Below are 20811 nucleotides of genomic sequence, written 5' to 3'. Positions count from 1 at the left end.
TGCATGGTTGTTTACATCTTTGGGTGGGTTAAGTGACATCTCTCAACAGTCAAAGGGACTGTGTCTGTTATACATTATCCACAGCCAACATCTATCTTCAGGAGTTCTGGGACCCGGGGTGATACCTTTTTTTGTGTGTGTAATTGAGAGTGGGTAGTAACAGATAATAATAAATGTAGTAGAACCAACATTTTATTGACGGTCACCTATGGTGTTGGTTTACACAACTCTTCCCTGCCTTATACACTTTCTTCAAGAGGCCTACATTTTTCTGAGATGATTTCTGAAATAAGTGAAGGTATTTCAAATCTGTCTTGCTACTCCAAGGAAATGCGTATTTTTGTCACAAATGTTTTTTTTGTTTTATTGAATTAAAATAACATCAGTGGTCTTAATGAAACACACATACCATTTGGCTTGCTTTCTCCATATAAAAACAGTTTATTGCAAAAGATGTTAATGTTAGTACTTAAGATTTTTCTGCACGCATTTAGAAATACAGAAGTCCCCATATTTTTTTGTCAACTTAAATCTTTATTCACCCTTGAGATCTCGAAATTTGTCAAGGAAAAATGCTAAAACTTGTCTGGAAAACAGGGAATTTCACTTGGGAAAACTTGTGGTGACCCTATTTCTTCACATCCTCTACACCTTCTCTCCCAACTGCTTCATGTTGTTCTTCTCAGTTGCGTGCGCCACTTTCCTAGACATTGACCTCTCCCTCTCTGATGGCTCCATCTCCTCTTCCATCCATATTAAACCCACCAACAGTACCTGCATTTCAACAGCTGTCAACCTTTCACACCAAAAAATCCATCCCATACAACCTGGCTAGCTGGGGTATGCCATATCTGCAGTGGGAACAACTCCCTTGCTCAGTATGCTGAGCCTTCACAAACAGGAACTATCACCCAGATCTAGTACACAAACATACCTCCCATGCCATTTCCCCTCACAACCCCAATCCTCTCACCACTCCCATGAACCGGCCACAAAGTAGTGCCCCGTTTGTCACACACTACCACCCCAGACTGGAACAACTGGAACTGCTCCGCTCCCAATCACTACCCATTGCCACAAGGATCGTATGAATCACTGTGGAAGACCCAGGTGCAAGACATGCCCAATCCACCCATCCAGCACTTCCTATTCCAGTCCTGTCTCAGGTCTATCCTACCCCATTAGAGGTGGAGCCACCTGTGAAAGCAGCTATGTCATTTACCAGCTCCACTGCAACCACCACACAGCTTTGTGTATTGGTATGACTACCAACCAGCTGTCCACCAGGATGAAGAGCCACCACCAACAAACTGGCCAAGAGCAAAGTAGACCACACTGTGGCACAACATTCAGCTGAGCATAACATGCTCGATTTCAGTAGCTGCTTCACTACCCAATCCATCTGGATCCTCCTCTCCACTATCAGCTTTTCTCAACTGCACAGATGAGAGTTATCCTCCACTCCTGTAATTATCCCTACCTCACACTGTCCAGCCAACAGTTTCCACACCCTCATTCTATCATCTCCTCCCCATTCTCATCTCCCACCCTGTTTACTTGTAGCCCTGTGCCAATGCATCCGCCCGTCTTTGCCCACTCCTCTCCTTTTCGTTCCTTTTTTTTTCCAATCTTCCTGCCCCACAACCTCCTGATGCTGTGCCTATTTGCTTTCTAGTCCCTGTACCCTCCATTAGACAGCATTCCTCTGATCTCCCACCTGTACACTACTATCACTGCCCCTTCCCTGCTCCCTCCAGATTGCTGCTGCCATCCCACATGATAACTGCATTTTGGCCGGAGCTGCCGATCGTGTGTGCATGGTGTGCTGGCTGGAGTGTGTGAATGTTGTGTGTTTCTCTGTTTCTCTTTTGCTGCTGAAGAGTGCGGTCAAAAGCTTTGTGTAAGTGCCTTTTAATTGTGCCTGTTTGCAACTTAGCGTTTGTTCTTTACGGTAAGTGATATTTTAATTTCCACATGTGGTGGTAATATTTGTTGATTGTGTACCATGTCTGTATTTCCAGAACACAAACATTGCTTAATGTAATGAACATCTGCTTCCATGGCAGACTGGAACTGCTCTAGAGGTACCATCTCACAACTTTTTGTAGCACTTTTTAAACAGAGGACCATGGAATGTTCAGCTGCTGTGACAGCTGGTGCACTTCTTGAAGATCGCACGTTCAGCATTCTCAGCCATGTCAACAGTAACTTCTTCAATAGTCTGTGGCACAGTTGTCAGTCAGCCGTACCAGGAGCATTTCCCAAATCACTAGTTGATTCTGACTTCCAAATCATGTTCTTCAACTCCGATCCGGAAAGAGGACATTTCCATATTCATTTAATGTGTCTATATTTGCCTAGAGCAGCAGCAGCACTGTTGCTCTTGTTTTGGTGAAACAGTATTATGACTAAAGCCCTGCCCACCTTATCCAAACCCATGCTGACTGTCTGCATTTGTAATGCACACTGATACTTGGGTTTCAGCCCCATGTCATCGTAGCAGTACCATTGCCTAATGGCAATTCATTACATGATCACCACTAACAATGCAAATACTGCAGACACAGTGTGAACATCATTTCGATAAAGTTGGGTGCTTACGGTAAATAGTTTTCCATCTAACCTGTCTCAAGTAGTGAAAGTTTAATTACAACCATACTGTAGTACAGAAGATAACTGAAGGAAGTACACCCACTATGAGACGAACTAAATGACACTTTTATTCAAAGACAGCATAATTGTGTTTGAAGCTTGTCATCAACAGAAAGGTGAAGTACTCACACAGGTATGGAGAGCTTCGAAAACTAAAACGATTCGAATGATTTCTACAATACATACTGCCACCTTGACTGACATTCAAAGAAAATGAAGAAAAACCAATTACACAATAAAAAACCTGAAAGTGTATTAGACTACAACAAATACGTGAAAGGAGTGGATCGGGCAGACCAATATTTGAGCTATTACCCTATATCCAGAAAAACTATAAAATGGTCAAAATAGGCTTGCATGTACCTCTTTAATTGCTCATTATTTAATGCGTTCCGTACATGGCAATATTTCAATACAGACCACAAGAGTCTCCGATTTCATGATTTTTTTATTGAAAGTATCTGATTCGTGGATAAAAGACCATGTACCTCCTTCTGAGCAAAACTTGGGGGTTGTCACTGCATCGCATACGTCTCATCATGATCCGGTTGACAGACTTTCCAGTCACATAAAGTAACACCAGCTAATACTTATTTCTGAAATAATAAAAAAAAGAAGGAACTGCCACATATGTTCCAAAAACAAAAAAAAGGAGAACAACAAACTTAATGTTCAAGTCTTATGGAGTTGCGTTACATCTTTGAAACTGTTTTGCTGCATATCATACGAAAGAGAAATACTAAGTACAAAAGACAAAGAAAATAAAGAAGTATATGAAACAAACAAATTTTGTATTTATTTACGTATGTATATCTTCAGAATTTTATGAAAGTTGGGGAACAGGGTTGTGAACTTATGAGAACTAATGATGAGATTAGTAAAACTTAACGATTTATAATCTCCCAATAATGTCAAGAACGGCTGACGACAAGCCAAGTAATCCAAGTTAGCGCTGCCGGCGCCAAGCGAATACATTTGTACAAGACATGTGGACGGCAAAGTGTTAATAGCGTTTTTGATCACCATGGACAGCAGTGCATGCTCTACAATATGTTACCATGCTGGCCACAAGATTGGTAAGGAGTTCTTGTGATAAAGCATTCCATTCTTCCACCAGCATGGTTGACAGTTGTTGGATGGTCTTTGGTGCATGTGGATGTGCTGCTGTGAGTCTCCCGAAAGCTTCCCATATGTGCTCAATGGGATTTAAGTTGGGGAAATGGACAGGTCAGTCCATTCACTGAATATCCTCTCGTTCAAAGAGCTGCTCTACCTGCAATTTTTGGTGCTGTCTCGTATTGTCATCTATAAAAAAAATTCCAGATTGAATGCTGCCATGAAAAGACGCACATGAGGAAGGAGCACAATGTCACAATAATATTGATTGGTGAGTGTGCCTTGTTCAAAGATATGGAGATCGGTGCTTCCATGCAACATTATGCCTCCCAACACCATAACACCTGCATGTATGTATGTGTGCATGTCAACATGTGACCACATCAAAGAGTGCAGATGGAGCAACTCTTGGAATGGTAAGATATTTGGTGAATGGACTGGTCTGTCCGCTTCCCCCCAATGTAAATCCCATCGAACACATGTGAGATACACTGGGGAGACACACTGCAATTCATCCACATGCACCAATGTTCATGCAGGAGTTGTCAACCATGCTGGTGAAGGAATGGAACGCCCTACCACCAGAACTCCTTACTAATCTTGTGGTCAGCATGGTAGCATATTATAGAGCATGCATCGCTGTCCTTATCACATACGATGTTAAGGTCCAAGTGTTGCCTTTTGTAATGTGCAGGGGATTATCATGAATCACAGTGACTTCAATGTAATTATTGTCTTTACATACGAGGTGTGGCTAGAAAAAAACAGGACTAGTACTGGTGAAACAATAAAACGAATGCAATAAGGCTGAAAGTCGCGTGGCCTGTCACGTGACTCTCGCTCCGCCTACTGCTCGAGTTTCATCTGCCTCCTGCACTCAGTCTGCCCGTGGCGTCTGTTTTAAGTAGTTGACGTTTTGTCTGTGCGTCGGAAAATGTTCAGTGTACAGAAAGAACAGCATGTTAACATCAAATTTTGTTTCAAACTAGGAAAATCTGCAAGTGAAACGTTTGTAATGTTACAACAAGTGTACGGCGATGATTGTTTATTGCGAACACAAGTGTTTGAGTGGTTTAAACGATTTAAAGATGGCCGCGAAGACACCAGTGATGACACTCGCACTGGCAGACCATTGTCAGCAAAAACTGATGCAAACATTGAAAAAATCTGTAAACTTGTTCGACAAGATCGCCGTTTAACAATCAGAGCAGTGTCTGAGTTAACAGGAGTTGACAAGGAAAGTGTCGAACAAGTTTACCAATTTTTTCAATGTTTGCATCAGTTTTTGCTGACAATGGTCTGCCAGTGCGAGTGTCATCACTGGTGTCTTCGCGGCCATCTTTAAATCGTTTAAACCACTCAAACACTTGTGTTCACGATAAACAATCATCGCCGTACACTTGTTGTAACATTACAAACGTTTCACTTGCAGATTTTCCTAGTTTGAAACAAAATTTGATGTTAACACGCTGTTCTTTCTGTACACTCAACATTTTCCGACGCACAGACAAAACGTCAACTACTTAAAACAGACGCCACGGGCAGACTGAGTACAGGAGGCAGATGAAACTCGAGCAGTAGGCGGAGCGAGAGTCACGTGACAGGCCACGCGACTTTCAGCCTTATTGCATTCATTTTATTGTTTCATCAGTCCGGTTTTTTTCTAGCCACACATCGTAAAAGTGTCATTTTATTCATCACATTGTGTATTTCTTTCAGTTATCTTCTGTACTATATTATAGTAGTTCTTTCTGTGGATGTTCAGTGTTTCATTGAGCTATGATACTTGGTAGTTCAAGGCAAAAACTACTTTTGTCCTTAAGTTTTGCACACCAGTGTAGATATAGATGTGGGTTTGTGGAAAGCTGGAGTGTACAGGATACCATGCCAGTGTAGCAAAGCATACACTGGTCAAACTATACACACAGTGCATGAAACATGAAGCTGCTTTTACCTTTCACAGCCTAGTAAGTCATCTGTAGCTGAGTATTGTATCTCCACTGGACATTCTGTGGATTGTTCTGATGTGGAAATCTTGGCCACAACAAGATCCTTCTGGGATTCAGTTATTATGGAATCTGTGAAAAAATGTTTGATGGAAGATATTATCAATTTTAGTGGTGGCTTTCAACTTGATAAGTCACGAGACCTCATGATTTATTTAATATCTTCAGAAAGAACAAACAGTTATGCACAGTGATATGTATAGTGACAGTTAATTTTGTTATTTTGATACCTGGGTTTTAACACCATATGCCCAAAATATCACAGGGGATATGCATGCAATGTCACCGTTACTTGTGCATCTGCATGCCTCAGATGAAGCAATATTTGACAGAGGCCACTAAACTCGACAGAGGGCACTCATACAGTGCTAAAGTATGCATGTGTGCCTGCATGTAAGTGTTGGTTTTAACTCTGTTACTTGTACCAGCAATTTTCAGTGTAAAACATTCATCTTTGGCTGAAATATTGTGGCAAGATGTTGACACCTGTCATCTGAAATAGAGAAACCTCGTGGAAAATTATCAGAGAATGTTTTACTGAGATGATAATACTAACTGGGGAAGAGAAGTGGGTAGAGACCTCCAAGTTAAGTTAACCAAAAATGTTGAAATGTGGTTTACTGTTTGCAGCACATTTGGTGTATTACATCATAAGACGTATAAGTGTTCAGTGTTTCATTGAGCTATGATACTTGGTACTTCAAGGCAAAAACTACTTTTGTCCTTACGTTTTGTACACCAGTGTAGATATGGATGTGGGTTTGTGGAAAGCTGGAGTGTACAGGATACCATGCCAGTGTAGCAAAGCATACACTGGTCAGACTATACACACAGTGCATGAAACATTTTAATCTGTTTACAATGGCTCCCCGCCCACCCCCTACCACTTCCAGCATGACACTCTTCATTTCTGACCAGTATTTTTCACATTGATAATTTTAAAGTAAATAGTTACCACCTTGAGACTAAAATTTTCACGTGGAACTTATCTCATTAAACTATTCTTTATGTACATCTAGGGTGTGATAATTATTCATGAAGTTTATCCCGATGGAGCAGCAGCGAAAGATGGACGACTCAAGCCTGGCGACCAAATTTTGGAGGTTAATAGTGAAGACTTTCGGAATATAACACATAGTAAGGCTTTAGCTGCTCTTAGGCAAACACCTGCTAAGGTAATAATCTATTATCATGGTTCATCTGTACAGAAAAATGTCTTCCCTGCAAAAATCTCTGAACAATTATTGTTTTCAGGTTAAAATGGTAGTATTTAGAGATGAAGCATCAACTAAAGAAGATGATATATTTGATGTGATGGAGGTTGAACTTACAAAAAAGCCTGGTAAGGGACTGGGACTTAGTATTGTTGGAAGGAAAAATGGACATGGTGTCTTTATCTCAGACGTTGTAAGTATTATTCAAACTGTCATTTTGCTACTGATGTAACTAATAAGAAATTAAAAGAATAACAAAAATTTCCACAAAAACAGCCTACATCAGGATGATGACTGTAGAACTATACAACATACAACTTGAGTTTGAAAAGTTAAATTTATTGTTAACCAATGGACAATCCAGGATAGAATAATGACAGTATCGTGAAAAACGATAGATTGTTATTCACCATGTAGTGGAAATGTGGAGTCATAGACAGGTTCAACAAAAAGACTGCTAAACAAGTGAGGTTTCAGCCAAAAGACCTTCATGTAGAGTAAACAACACACAAATTCCTGCAAACACAATGCGCACACACTTGACCACTGTCTCTGGCCGCTGAGGCCAGGCTATGAGAAACTGCACATGATGGGAGAAGTAATCTGAGTGGTGGGGGAAAGAAGAAAGCTGGGCGGGGAAGAGGAAGGATAGCAGTGCAGGAGTGGGGGATGATAAATATACCAAGGGTCTTGCTGAAGCCTTCACAGACTGAAATTACCCTCCCAGCCTTGTACAGAAACAGATCTCCCATGTCTTATCTCTCCAGTCACCCACACCTCCTGAAGACTCACCATCCAGCAGCAAAAGAGCCTTCCTCTTTTGTCTCAGTACCACCCAGGACTGGAGCAACTGAATCACATTGTCTGCCAGGGTTTCAACTACATCTCATTGTGCCCTGAAATGTGTATCCTACCCACTATCCTTCTCACACCTCCCACAGTGGTATTCCACTGCCCACCAGATGTACATAACATCCTCGTCCATCCCTACTCAGCACCTGCTCCCAACCCATAGCCTCATGACTCATATTTTTGTAATAGAACTGAGCAAAGCGGCGCAGTGGCTAGCACACTGGACTCACATTCGGGAGGACTACTGTTCAAACCCACACCTGGCCATCCTTATTTAGGTTTTCCATGATTCCCCTAAATCACTTCAGGCAAATGCCAAGATGATTCCATTGATAGTGCATGGCTGATTTCCTTCTTTAATCTGATCTTGTGTTATGTCTCTAATGACCTTGTTGTTGATGGGATGTTAAACACTAATCTCTTCTCCTCTGCTCTTGTAGATGCGAGATCTGTCCCATACATCCTCTGACCACCACCTGCTCCAGTCGAGTCACAAGCATCACCTATCCCATCAAAGACAGGGCTATTTCTGAAAGCAGTCATGTGATCTACAAGCTAAGCTGCAGCCACTGTGCTGTGTTCTACATGGGCGTGACAACCAACAAACTGTCTTCCCACATGAATGGCCACCAACAAAGTGTTGCCGAGAAACAGTTGGACCACCCGGTTGCTGATCACGCTACCCAACAAAATGTTATTCACTTCAATGACTGCTTCACAGTGTGTGCCATTGGGACCCTTCCTATCAACACCAGCTTTTCTGAAATGCGCAGGTGGGAACTCTCCCTGCAATATATCCTACGTTCCTATAACCTCTTGGCCTAAACCTTCATTAGTCACTGCCCTTCACACACCTATCCTCTTCCCTGCTTCCACTCCAGCACTACACAGCCTTCTATTCCACCAATGTACCCCACAGTCTTTCCACTTGTCTCATTTTCTGCTTCCCATGCCCCCTGTCTTAATCACCCACCTAGCTGCCCTACCCTGCTTCCACCACATCCTTCTATGCTCCCAAAAGCAGCACTTTACCATTCCCCACTCCTACCCTGCTACCCTCCCCTTCCTCACCTGAACCTCCTCCTTTCCTCATTACTCCCAACACACAACTGCCCAGATTGCTTCTCCCATCATGCACAGTTTCTCACAATCTGGCCTCAGTGGCCAGAGATAGTGGTTATGTGTGTGGGACTTGTTATTGCTTGAATATTTGTGTGTGTGCTGTCTAATATAGTTGAAGGCCTTTTGGCCCAAAGCTTCTTGTTTAGCAGTCTTTTTGTTGTGTCTGTCTGTAACTCAACATCTCCACTATATGGTGAGTAGCAGTTTGTAATTTCTTATTTGATAGTTTTGGACCTAAACAAGTATAAATAAAGACAACAAAGAAACAAATTTGAAATGGGAGGGCAAGGTATGTTGAATTTTGATTGGAATAGTAGTTCATTTTTTTATTTATTAATAGGTATAGTTTTATTTGAGTTTGGTGTAAGATAATCATTTTCTTGGTAACTTCTCATATTTAGGTAGTGGTCTAAGGCTCATTTTCATACAAAAAAATTTGTCTCTTGGTTTTAGAGAAGTTATTCCAAAGTTATTAAGATAGGTGGTCAGATTTACTAATATTTAAAAAAGAAAAACTTAGAGCATTGTTCTAGCCCAGCCAACCAAAATAACAACTGTTCAAAAAATCATTTTTTTAAAGCAATAAATGTTGGTGAATTTAATCACCTGTCACCATAGCCTTTGCAGAAGTCTACAGCAGGAGAAGAATTCCTAGACAGAAAAATTCGCTGTATATCATGGCTTGAATACCAAGAAACAGAGAACACCAATCAAGTAAACAATGGCCATAAAAGCTTGCATTGTGTGGTCAAAATAATCTTTTCCTTCTTTTTATGGGCAGAGAATTATATCAGGGTGACAACTTTTGGAAAAAAAATATGTGAATTCACTTGTTGGAATGTTTGTTTCTTGGTCATATCTACCTCCAGAGCACTACTGACCTCAGGAATCTTTGTTGTTGTTCATGGGTTCTCATGCATGGCCATTTCCTTTGCATGACAGTGAATGCAACTGAGTGTAATGTGTATGTGATAATTTTTCATGTAGCTTTGAATTCATCATTTGCACAAAAGCAGTGATGGTTTTTTTTGTTTTATAAGAAATATAAATATTAATTTATATTTGAACTTGATTGTTGTACACATCTACACGGAATATAAAGGTGTTGGTTCTTTTTACTAATTTCAATGCAAAGTTGTACTTTGCTGACTTTCTCATAGTGTTGTGCTTCCATTCAACAATGACCATTGTGTCAATGACATCTGATTTGATAAATGATGCATTGTTGACACCAAAGCCCTACTGCGCAGTGACACGGAATGGTGATGGATACAGTTATAAAGAATTTTCAGGGGTAGTGAGGGCTTATAATGAACAGAATTGTTGATAAAACTATAAATCACAGCTGAATATACAATAATCACTACTAAGCAAGGTGGAAACTCAAAAACATTCATTTCAGTCCAAGAAAACTGGAAAAACAGAAATTGATTTAAGAAAATTTGGAATTTCAGTATGGAGAAACCTGAAAATCTCAGGAAAATCTTTTGATGAAACAGCGTGGCCACCCTGTGTACGTAAATTTGTGTATGAATAATATTAGGAAAAGGATGGATTGCTGCTCACCATAAAGATGATGTGTAGAGCTGCAAACAGGCACAGAGAAAAGGCTGTTGCACATTTAGCTTTTGGCTAAAGCCTTTTTTAGAAAAGAAAACATATGTTAAAACAAGAAAGCACACCTCAAGCATACATAACTGCCATCTCCGGCATCTTGGACCAGAATGCGACTTGTCACATTGGGTGGCAATCCGTAGTGGGGCAGAAAAGGGGGAGGGATAGCAAGGTAGAAGTGGGGGACGAGAAGAGTGCTGTCTGCTGGAATGTGCAGGACTAGATGGAGGAACGACAAGACTATCAGGCACAGCTTTGGGTGGCTATGGGGCAGGGAGGTGGGGGGAGGAGCAGAAGAGGACAGGAGCGAGGAAGGGGAAATAGGGGTGGTTGTGTTGGCAGAGAGTGGCACACAGTTAGGGTGAGGGGACATGAATAGGGAGGAGGTAATAGGACATAGGAGGGTGGAAACTGATGGGTGGAGTGTGTGAGGCAGTAAATTACTGTGGGCTGAGGCTGGGATAAATTTGGTAGTGGAGAATGTGTTGTAAGGATAACTCTCATCTGTACAGTTCAGGAAAGCTGGTGGTGGAGGGGAGGATCCAAATGGCCTGGTTTGTGAAACAGCCATTGAAACTAAGCCTGTTATGTTCAGCTGCACATTGTGTCACAGGGTGCTCTACCATACTCTTGGCCACAGTTTGGCAAAGGCTGTTCATCTTGGTGGACATTGATTGTTAGTCATACCAATATAAAAAGCTGAGCAGTGATTGCAGCAGAGCGTGTATCTGCCATGACCTTGCCTCTGGTAGGATAAGCCAGTGACAGAACTGCAATAGGAAGTGCTGGGTGGGAGGGTTGGGCAGGTCTTGCACCTGAGGCTTTCACAGGGATCTGATCCCTGTGGCAAGATATTAGGATTAGGAGTGGCATAGGGATGGACTGGAAAGTTGTGGAGATTGGGCAGATGATAGAACATTACTTAGGAGTGGTGGGAAGGATCTTGGATAGGATGCTTCTCATTTCAGGGTGGGATGATATGTAATCAAAGCCCTGATGAAGGATGTAGTTCGGCTGTTCCAGTCTGGTCTGATATTGAGTGATAAAGGGGGCACTCCTTTGTAGTTGGTTCTTGGGGATTTGTTGGGAAATGGCACAAGAGATCTGTTTGTGCACTAGGTCTGAGAAGTCCTTGGTGAGACCTTCAGCATACTGGGCAAAGGAGGTGTCGGAACTTCAGATATACTCTCCCACTTTCCCTGAGTGGCTAGGATGTATGGAAGGGATGGCTGCTGTCAAAATGTAATTGCTGTTGGGGGTTGGTGGGTTTAATTTGGACAGAGGTGCAGGTGAAGCCTCCAGGAAGGTGATGTGATGGGTTGGCGAGGCTCAGGCGAAGCGGATGGGAAGAGAACATGTTAAGGTTGTGAAGGAATGATAATGTGGTGTCTTGGCCCTGAGCCCAGACCATTAAGATATCATCAGTGACTAGACCAGAGGTTTGAGAGACTAGGAATGTTTGAGATATGAGGTAGTGAGTCTGGAGTCTGAAGGCTATGGGAAAGTTAATGTTTATTAGTGGCAATTGGTTGGAGGTGTTGGTCAATGAGGGTCACAATTCTTTCATTCTGGGCACAATAGCCAGCTGCAATGGGGTAGCCAGGATTGTTGGGTGTGTGTATTTTGGAGAGCATGTAGGAAGTAAGTATGTTGGGTGTCATTAGGGGTGAGGAGGGAAATGGACTCTAGGAACAGGTTCGGGAAAGAGCCTAAGTCTTTAAACTGGGACTGGATGTTATGTTGGACATCTGGGATGGGGTCACACTGGCAGAGTTTATAGGCGTAGGAGTCAGATAATTGGCAGGGGACTTCTGCCAGGTAGTTGCTGCTGTTCGTAACAACAGTAATGAAACCTTTATCTGCAGGTAGAATGATTAGGTGAGGTTTATTTTGAGGTTGTGTATACTGGTCCCTCCTTATGCTGAAAGACTGGCGGTGCTAGGAATGATGGTGAGGCCAAATTGGAGGTGAGGAATTTCTGGAAAGTGATGAGGGAGCAGTTAGGTGGGAGGGGAGGAGGATCATGGTTGGATGATGGCATCCAGATAGGCAGGGTTCAGTATTGGAATTGGGTTGGTTTTGGTTGGAGGGATTGGTGGGAAAGAAGTGTTTCCATTGCAGGAATTGGAAGAAGGAAAGTTGCTCTTTGACAAGTCTAACATGGTTAAATTTGGGTATATGTCTAAAGGCAAGGTTTTTGAATAAAACAGAAATTTCTGTGGGGCCAAGGATTTTGGTGGAAAGGTTAACAACAGTTTTCCAGTAATGTTTTAGGTCCATTGGTAGGGAGTTTTGGGGAGAATGGTGTCCTGAAAAGGTCGTCTAGGCAGGATCTGGGTGTTATGAGGGGTTTCTAGGCAGGATATGGGTGCTATGAGGGGTTTCTAGGCAGGGTCTGGGTACTATGAGGGGTTGATGAGGAGGAACACTGTGGGTAGGGTAGAGGGATGGGAGTTGGGTTTACAACACATCCTCTACTCCCAGAACCATCCCAACCTCAATCGACAGTGATCTACTGTCCCCACACCCTCCTACCATCAATTTCCACCCCATTTGTCCTGTCACCTCTCTATTCACACCCCCTCACCCTTATTGTGTGCTGCCCTCTGCCAACACATCCGCTCCTCTTTTCCCTCTCCTTCTCCTCTCCTTTTCCACTTTTCCACTCCCCCCCCCCCCCAATCCCCTCTCCCAACCTCTCTGCCCTACAGCCTCCTGATGCTTCACCTGATCTGAGCTGCCAGAGATGATGGTCAAATGTGCATGAGGTGTGAATGTGTGTGTGTGTTTTCTTTTCTTTTCTTAAGAAGGCTTTGACCAAAAGCTAAATGTGTAACAGTCTATTCTTTGCACTCAGTGTTTCATATTTATGGTAGATAGCAAGGTATCCTTTGCCAAATATTGTTGACACTACAATCTAGAGTTTCCATTGTTTAAATTGGTATGTCATTATTATATTTAGTATTGATACAGAAAAATTTATGGAGTGCACATGTATAATAGTAGTTATTTGTGAGAGGACACTAGAAATACAGATACTGATCCACTGTAAATTAAAGAACTCAACATGTGGCTCTTAACAGAATTAAATCTACAGATGTAAAGATAATACCTGGAGTACCACAGGGAAGTGTGATAGGTGCGATAGGACTTGCTGTTTACAGTATATATAAATGATCTAGTAGAAAATGCCAGATGCTCTTTAAGGCTATTCACAGATGATGCAGTTGTCTATACCAAAGTAGCAATGCCAGAAGATAGTAACAATTTTCAGAATGACCTGTAGAGAAACAGGCTGTGGCAGTTGGCTCTGATTGTAAATAAATGTAACATATTGTGCATAGATAGGGAAAGAAATCCACTACTGTACAGCTACACCGTTGACGACAAAGAGCTGGAGATAGCATTTGCTGTAAAATATCTAGGCATAACTATCAGAGTGGCCACATAAAACAGATAGTGGAAAAAGCAGACAAACGAAAGAATCTTAAGGCTAGGCACAAACTGAGACGCGTATAGCACGTGTGGTGTGACGCAGCGCACAATTTTGTAACTTCACAGGTTCAAATGGGACCGCACAAATTGGGACACGATGCGACTTGGACGCGACATGCGCCTGTGCCAGGTCGCATGGCGTTGTGGTTGCGGCACAGTTTCTCGCGCCGCACAGGCACTGCAGGAGGGGTGAGGTGGGGAGCAGGAAGGCAGTTTTGCCATATGCTCACTTTGGCATGGCAAATATGGGCAGTGGAAGTATTGCTGAGTAGTGTTTCGTTTTTCGCCGTTTAAGCTCTCCATCTCTTTTCGTTAGTACATAATAGTTTTCAGTTACATATATCTGAACAGTTCTTTTGTTTTGTTTGTTATTTTGTCAAGAACAATGCACAGTTCAATAACTGATGAGCCATTAGCCACTGGGATTACATCTTCTGCCTGCACAATGTTTTCAGATCATAAGAAGGGACAGACATTTCATGATGAGGGTAGTGAATACGGAAGTAAGGAATATTATAAAATCATATTATCTAGAAACAAGACAGGAAAGTAAAAGCAGGTTATCTACTTGCTGCTTGTTATGCTGACGTATCTGTATGATCTGTTGCTAAAAGTCAAAAAGGCGTAATTCCCACAGATATGACCCCTTTGTGCTTCTGGTAAAAAGCGTCCGAGATATGAAGTACATAAGTTTCACTTGGATGTGGATGCAATAAGAGACATTATACTGTGTACATGTGGACATCACATTTCCACTGCAAGCTAGAAACAGTCGAAAAGCCCTCACAAACAATAATGTTTTAACTGGCTCGCTGTGACAAGAAAAAGAATTTCAATGGTTGCATACACGTTATCAGCATTAATGAACTAATTATACAACAGGCTACACAAATGAAAAAAATGGTCGGTATTATTACAAAATTTTGAGTATCGTGAAAGAGTATGGTGATTAGTTATATTTATTTTGTGGAAATGTATTGCTGACAAAGACAGATCTACTTTCATGACAATGGTTTTTGAACGACATGAACTCTCACTCACAAGACACACAGGCCTAGTTTCCGCATTCCTGTCACACGCATTATTCTCAGCTGCTGACTGTATACTGACCATTGTGTTGGGCGACAGTTCAATTGTTTATTTTTCTCAATAACAACTGTTTTATTCGTGAATCGTGCATTGGCAGTTTGACGAGTCATAGGTGAGTAACCAGCATCTGGCATGTGCCCATTATTCTGTCTGAAGGGAGTGCTCATCATTATTTTAATACTGCTCAGATCAAAATAAGAAATAAAATCCTTTGGTAAGTTTCCATTCCAGTCACTCAGTGTTAAAAATACAATGGGTTATGGGGATCCAACCAAAATTCCAACAGAATTGGCAATTTATTTTGTGTGAATTGTTAACCTTTTCTCATTCAAAGAAGCATCACCATTTATGAGTAATGGCCACTTCTCTCTTGTTGACAGGTTTAATTGTACTTCCTTTGCCAAAAGACAGTGTAATTTGCTCAAACTCATCTCACAGCAGCTATTGCGACAGAATTCTGAAACAGAGTGCCTCATTGACAAGTAATTGGCAATCAGAGAGCTCAATGGCTTATGAAAAACATCATACTGTCGGTTTGCAGTAACATAAGAGAAGAAATTTCATGTTTATTTTCATACTAAGAAAGTCTTGTTTCACTAGCTGTCAATAACTCTTAAAAAATTAGTCACTGGAGTGAAAAAAAAGGAAGCATAACTACTGATATATCACCATAGATAAGAAAGTTCCATGTGTTTACAAATTGGCAAAATACTCTCCTCCTTGTGTGCTATCATTCGCCAAAATATCGCTTCAATGTCTCTATCGGTTTAGGAGATATGAGAGGTGATGTGCGTATTTCATTCTCGCAGGCATGAGATTGTGTGTGAGCACGCTACATAGGATCCACTTTCCCGAGATCGGACGGCAGATATAGACCTCCTCTCAAGTCTAAAGAAAAATTCAACATGTTAGCTAAATTTCATATGCAGCAACATATGCTGTAATATGCACCAAATTCAAAATCATAGCAATTCCTATTTTTCATTACTAACTTTTCTAATTTTGCATAGCATCTTACTAAAATGTGTGTACCACAATAAGTATGACCATTAGGGAGATGATGTGTACTTCGCCACAAAGTTGACATATAACGCTACAAGCAAGATAAAAATGAAATATCTTTTTTACCGAATAGTTTCTGTAAAATCTTTTGAGAAAGATTACAGTGTGCACTTGCTTCGTTTGTGTCAGTGCAGAGCATCACCAATAGGCGTTTGCGAAGTATGTGTACACGTCTCAGTATGCGATGGACCTGTGCGACACATGTGAAATGTGTGCGTAGTGCTGTAGTGTCGTATCATGTCACACGTGCTGAACGTGTCTCAATTTGCACTAAGCCTAAAGAAATGTAACTCATCCACGAAAGAAATTATTTATAAGGTGCTGATTCTTGAGTATTGCTCATCTATCTGAGATCCCTATCAGGTAGGACTAATAGAGGAGATAGAGAAGATCCATTGAAGAACAGCGTATTACATCACAGGATCGTTTTGCTAGCAAGAGAGCTTTATGGAGATGCTAAACAAACTGCACTGGCAGACGTTACAAAAGGAGCGTTGTGCATCACGGAGAGATTTACTATTACAATTTTGGGACAGCTCTTTTCAGGAGGAGTCGCACAACATATTTCCTCCCCCCCACCCGTCCCCCCACACACATCTTGCATATTGACCACAAGGAGAAAATTCTAGAAATTGGAGCCAATACAGAGGCTTACTGACAGTCATTCTTCCCACATACTATTCGCGAGGGGAACAAGGTTGGAGGGATCAGGTAGTGGTACCGAAAGTACCCTTCATCACACACCATTAGGTGGCTTGTAGAGTACGATGTAGATGTAGAGGTAAATGAATTACTATTACAGTAAGATATTTCAGCAACGTCTCTTATTGTTCTCACTCTTCTTAATGTCAAATTGTGCTAGGTACATGGTGGAACAGCAGAAGCAGATGGGCGTCTAATGAAAGGTGATCAAATACTTGCTGTGAATGGTCAAGACTTAAAGAACTCGTCCCAGGAAGAGGCCGCAGCTGTATTGAAGACAGCTACTGGGAAAGTTGCAATGCGGATTGGCCGCCTCAAAGCAGGCTCAAGGGGCTCTTCTAATCCAGGCAGTGGTGACAGGTGAGTCTTGGTGGTGGCATAAGACTTATTTATGGCCCTTTGTAGTTTTGGTGACGGTTTTCCTATGCTGATGGTAATTAGTGGAACGCAGGTATGGCATGAATTATTGTCTGTTCTGCTAATGATTCTGTTGTTTCTGTACTCCCTTTGACAACTATGGCATGTAATGAGAATTCTGCTGCAATATAGAAAATCATACTAGTTATAACACATGGAGAAGCAGACAAAAAGGGGAAAACGTGGATGTGCAGAGACAATAAAGATTGTAACTTGAGCAAAACTCGTTTGTCTGCACCAACATCTATAACAAATAATGAAATTGTAGTTAACTGAAGCATATAACTTTTATGAATAATGGAAGGAGAGAAAATAATCACCCACTGTACGAGAGGGGACCCAAAAATAACCGGAATTTCTTTCTAGAAAGCATATACTTTATTGTTTTCAAATACAACCTTAATCTCCTTTGAAGTACTCTCCAATAGCATTAATACACTTGTCCAAACATTCATCCCAGTGTTTGAAGCACCTTTTAAATTCGTCCTCTTTGATACCTGCTAGCACTTTCATGACATTGCGTTTTATGTCTTCCACATCCACAAAATGCTTCCCTCTCAAGTCTCTTTTCATCTTCAGGAATAGGAAGAAGTCCGAGGGTGCTAAATCCGGCGAATAGGGTGTGTGGGTCAAGGTAGTCGTCTTCGTTAAGGCCAAAAACTGGTGAATGCTGAGAGCCATGTGTGAGGGAGCATTGTCGTGAAGCAGGAACCACACGCCAGAATCCGACAAAACCGGACATTTTCATGACAAACTTCTGCGAAGCCGTTTCATAACCTCCAAATAGAATTGTTTGTTTACTGTCTGGCTTTCAGGGACAAATTCAGAGTGTACGATCTCTTTGATGTCAAAAAACAGATCAACATCGTTTTCACATTCGATTTCACTTGTCGACCTTTTTTTGGTCGAGGTGAGCCAGGTGACTTCCATTGTGATGACTGCTGTTTACTTTCTGGATTGTACCCATAGCACCATGACTCATCATCAACCGTAATGATTTTGTTGAAAAAATGTCAATCGTCTTTGAACGCGTCCTTCATTTCGAGACAGGCTTGAACGCGATGATCCCTTTGATCTCCGGTAAGAAGCTTTGGCACGAATTTTGAAGCCACTCTTCGCATCTCCAAATCGACGGTCAAGATGCGCTGAATTGAGCTCCAGGACAACCCAGACAAGTTCTCGAGTTGGTCGATTGTCCTGCGTCGATCTTCACTGATGCAACCACGGATTTTGTCGATGTTGTCTTCACTTCGAGCAGTTGAAGGTCGACTGGAACGGGGCTGATCTTCAACCACCATTTCTCCCTTTTTAAACCAAGAAAACCATTCGTACACTTGCGTTTTACTAAGAGCATGGTCTTTGTAGGCTGTCTGAATCATCACAACAGTTTCTGCCGCGTTCTTGCTGAGCAAGAAACAAAACTTCACTGCCGCACATTGTTTGTAAGAACTAGCCATTTCCTTGTGTCACGTCTGCACTGTATGCACACTCAAAGAACTGCCAAAGAAACCACACTTCTCACTGTTGGGTGACGCCGCATAGCAGAATGACTCAGCAGAGCTCCTACTACAACCCTCGGGCTGCGCAACCTGCTACTACAAGTACACGATGTGCAGCATTACGATTCCAGTTACTTTTGGGTCCCCCCTCATACATTTGAGGTGCTAACAGCGAGTTGCTTAACACCTCCAATTATATGGTGACTGGTTACTTTTACTCCTCACATTATTTGTTTCACAATTGCCATGTTAATGTTTTATGACTTGCACATGAACTTCAAATTGTTGTTTATGACATCTACTGGCATTTTGCCATGTAATTGATCAATGTTTATTTTTTCTTTTGTTCTGTTGGACAAATTAAATCATAATAAAATCTGTTCTCGTGTAAATGATACTTATGTCGAACATACAATCTTGTTTGTAGGCTGTGTAGTGTAGCACAGGGACAGAAGCTGGTGCATGCTGACACATGGCCCAACAGCCACCAGCCAACCATGGTTGCCAACTGCACACAGCAGAATTTTCATCGATTTTCCTCTACGAGGGCATCTCTTGTCCATCATTTTTCAAACTGGTCATTTCGCAAGAAAAATATTTAGATCTTATGCTGAACTAGATCTGACTTTTTGTACATTTAATTATTTACTTATGAGTGTAATGTTTTTTTAAATAAATTGTGTATGTTAAATATGCCTTTGATTTATTTATGTGTGAGACTGTGTCTGTAGAAAATGTAATCTTAGATACTGCAAATGAATGATGTTGCATGCTGGTGGGAGTTTATTTCATTATGCTTCCAGTATTTACTTTTTGAGTTTTTTTAACAATCTAAATTTCTTTTTTCATGCTTTCCTTTTGTAGGAAATAAATAGTTGAGGTAAGTTTGGTAACAACTCATCCAGTATATAACCTTTTCTATCTCTCACAGTAGAAGCTTTTTTGTATTTGTTGTGCTAACAATTACTGTTAAGCAAGTTATGAATTGTTAATAAGTAACTTTTGTTAACCAAAAAAGCCCTATTCATCAACAGCAGAAATGGGAGGGGGGGGGGGGGGGGGAGGGTGTTAAGACAATCCTAACCAGTGAATGGTGACTCTCAAACAGTGAAACCAAAGGCTGATATGTCAGGAGCCAAGATCCTCGAATTGCAGGAGTCAGCACTTGCTTTTCCCATCATAGTTACAATGCAATGAACATTTTTAGATTTTTTTGTTTCTTTGTAAAAAAGGGATCATAGACTTAAGCTGTGATAAGTTGAATGTTGCTTGGAATAAAATTAATACCAGTCTATGTAAAATAAAGTAAGTTAGAATGAAAAAATTGACAGTAATAAGAGATGGGGACACAGAGAACTAGAGAATAAGATTTGTGTGAGAAGTTGAAGGGTGGAGGCAGAAAAATAAGCTTATGGGGATTGTAGAAATGAAAACTTAAGTGTGGACTTATTGAAGGAAAGAGAGATGATGTGGAAGAGTAGTATAAATTAAGCTGATATTGAGAAGATTGAAACATGTAAATTGTGGATAATCTTAGTCCTGTTAGACTCTAGACTTCTTTTTGACTGACAGAAAATCAGTGCTGCAGTGAAATGCTGGACAGTTAGTTGAAGAGACATTAAAATTCCATTGGTTCCCCCTCTCTTTTCTTAAATCATTAGTTATTCCGTTCATTTGTGATAGTAGGACAACTTCTGCAGTGAGAATTTGACCATTTCCCTGTTGAATTTTGATAAGACATAAATACATAATCCACCTTCAATGAATTCACCACTGGTAGAAAATAAGATCTTAGTTCAGTAAGAAAGGAAGGTCCTATGATTGTCATGTTAAAATAGGTAATGAAAAAACTTTGTCACACTAGCTGATAAATGATGAATGTACTTACTCAACTTCAATACAACAGGTGCATGAAAAACACTTCATAGTGAGAACAATCACATGACCATGAATGACACATAGGCCAATGTA

General features: G+C 41.2%; 1 protein-coding gene across 1 annotated transcript in view; it reads left to right on the top strand.

Moving 5' to 3' along the window:
* LOC126260459 (multiple PDZ domain protein) overlaps window positions 1-19531 on the top strand; it is a 1565360-nt gene extending 1545829 nt beyond the window's left edge. Inside the window, exons 22-25 of the mRNA XM_049957788.1 lie at window positions 6794-6949; window positions 7029-7181; window positions 17085-17284; window positions 19268-19531. Of these exons, the coding sequence (XP_049813745.1) occupies window positions 6794-6949; window positions 7029-7181; window positions 17085-17284; window positions 19268-19442 (684 nt within the window). The 3' untranslated portion in view covers window positions 19443-19531. The remainder of the gene's footprint in view (window positions 1-6793; window positions 6950-7028; window positions 7182-17084; window positions 17285-19267) is intronic.
* The last annotated feature ends 1280 nt before the right edge of the window (window positions 19532-20811 follow it).

This window comes from Schistocerca nitens, chromosome 5 (genome assembly GCF_023898315.1).
Source record: "Schistocerca nitens isolate TAMUIC-IGC-003100 chromosome 5, iqSchNite1.1, whole genome shotgun sequence".
In the NCBI taxonomy this organism is placed as follows: Eukaryota; Metazoa; Arthropoda; class Insecta; order Orthoptera; family Acrididae; genus Schistocerca; species Schistocerca nitens.
This window is presented reverse-complemented; position numbering and strand designations above follow the sequence as displayed.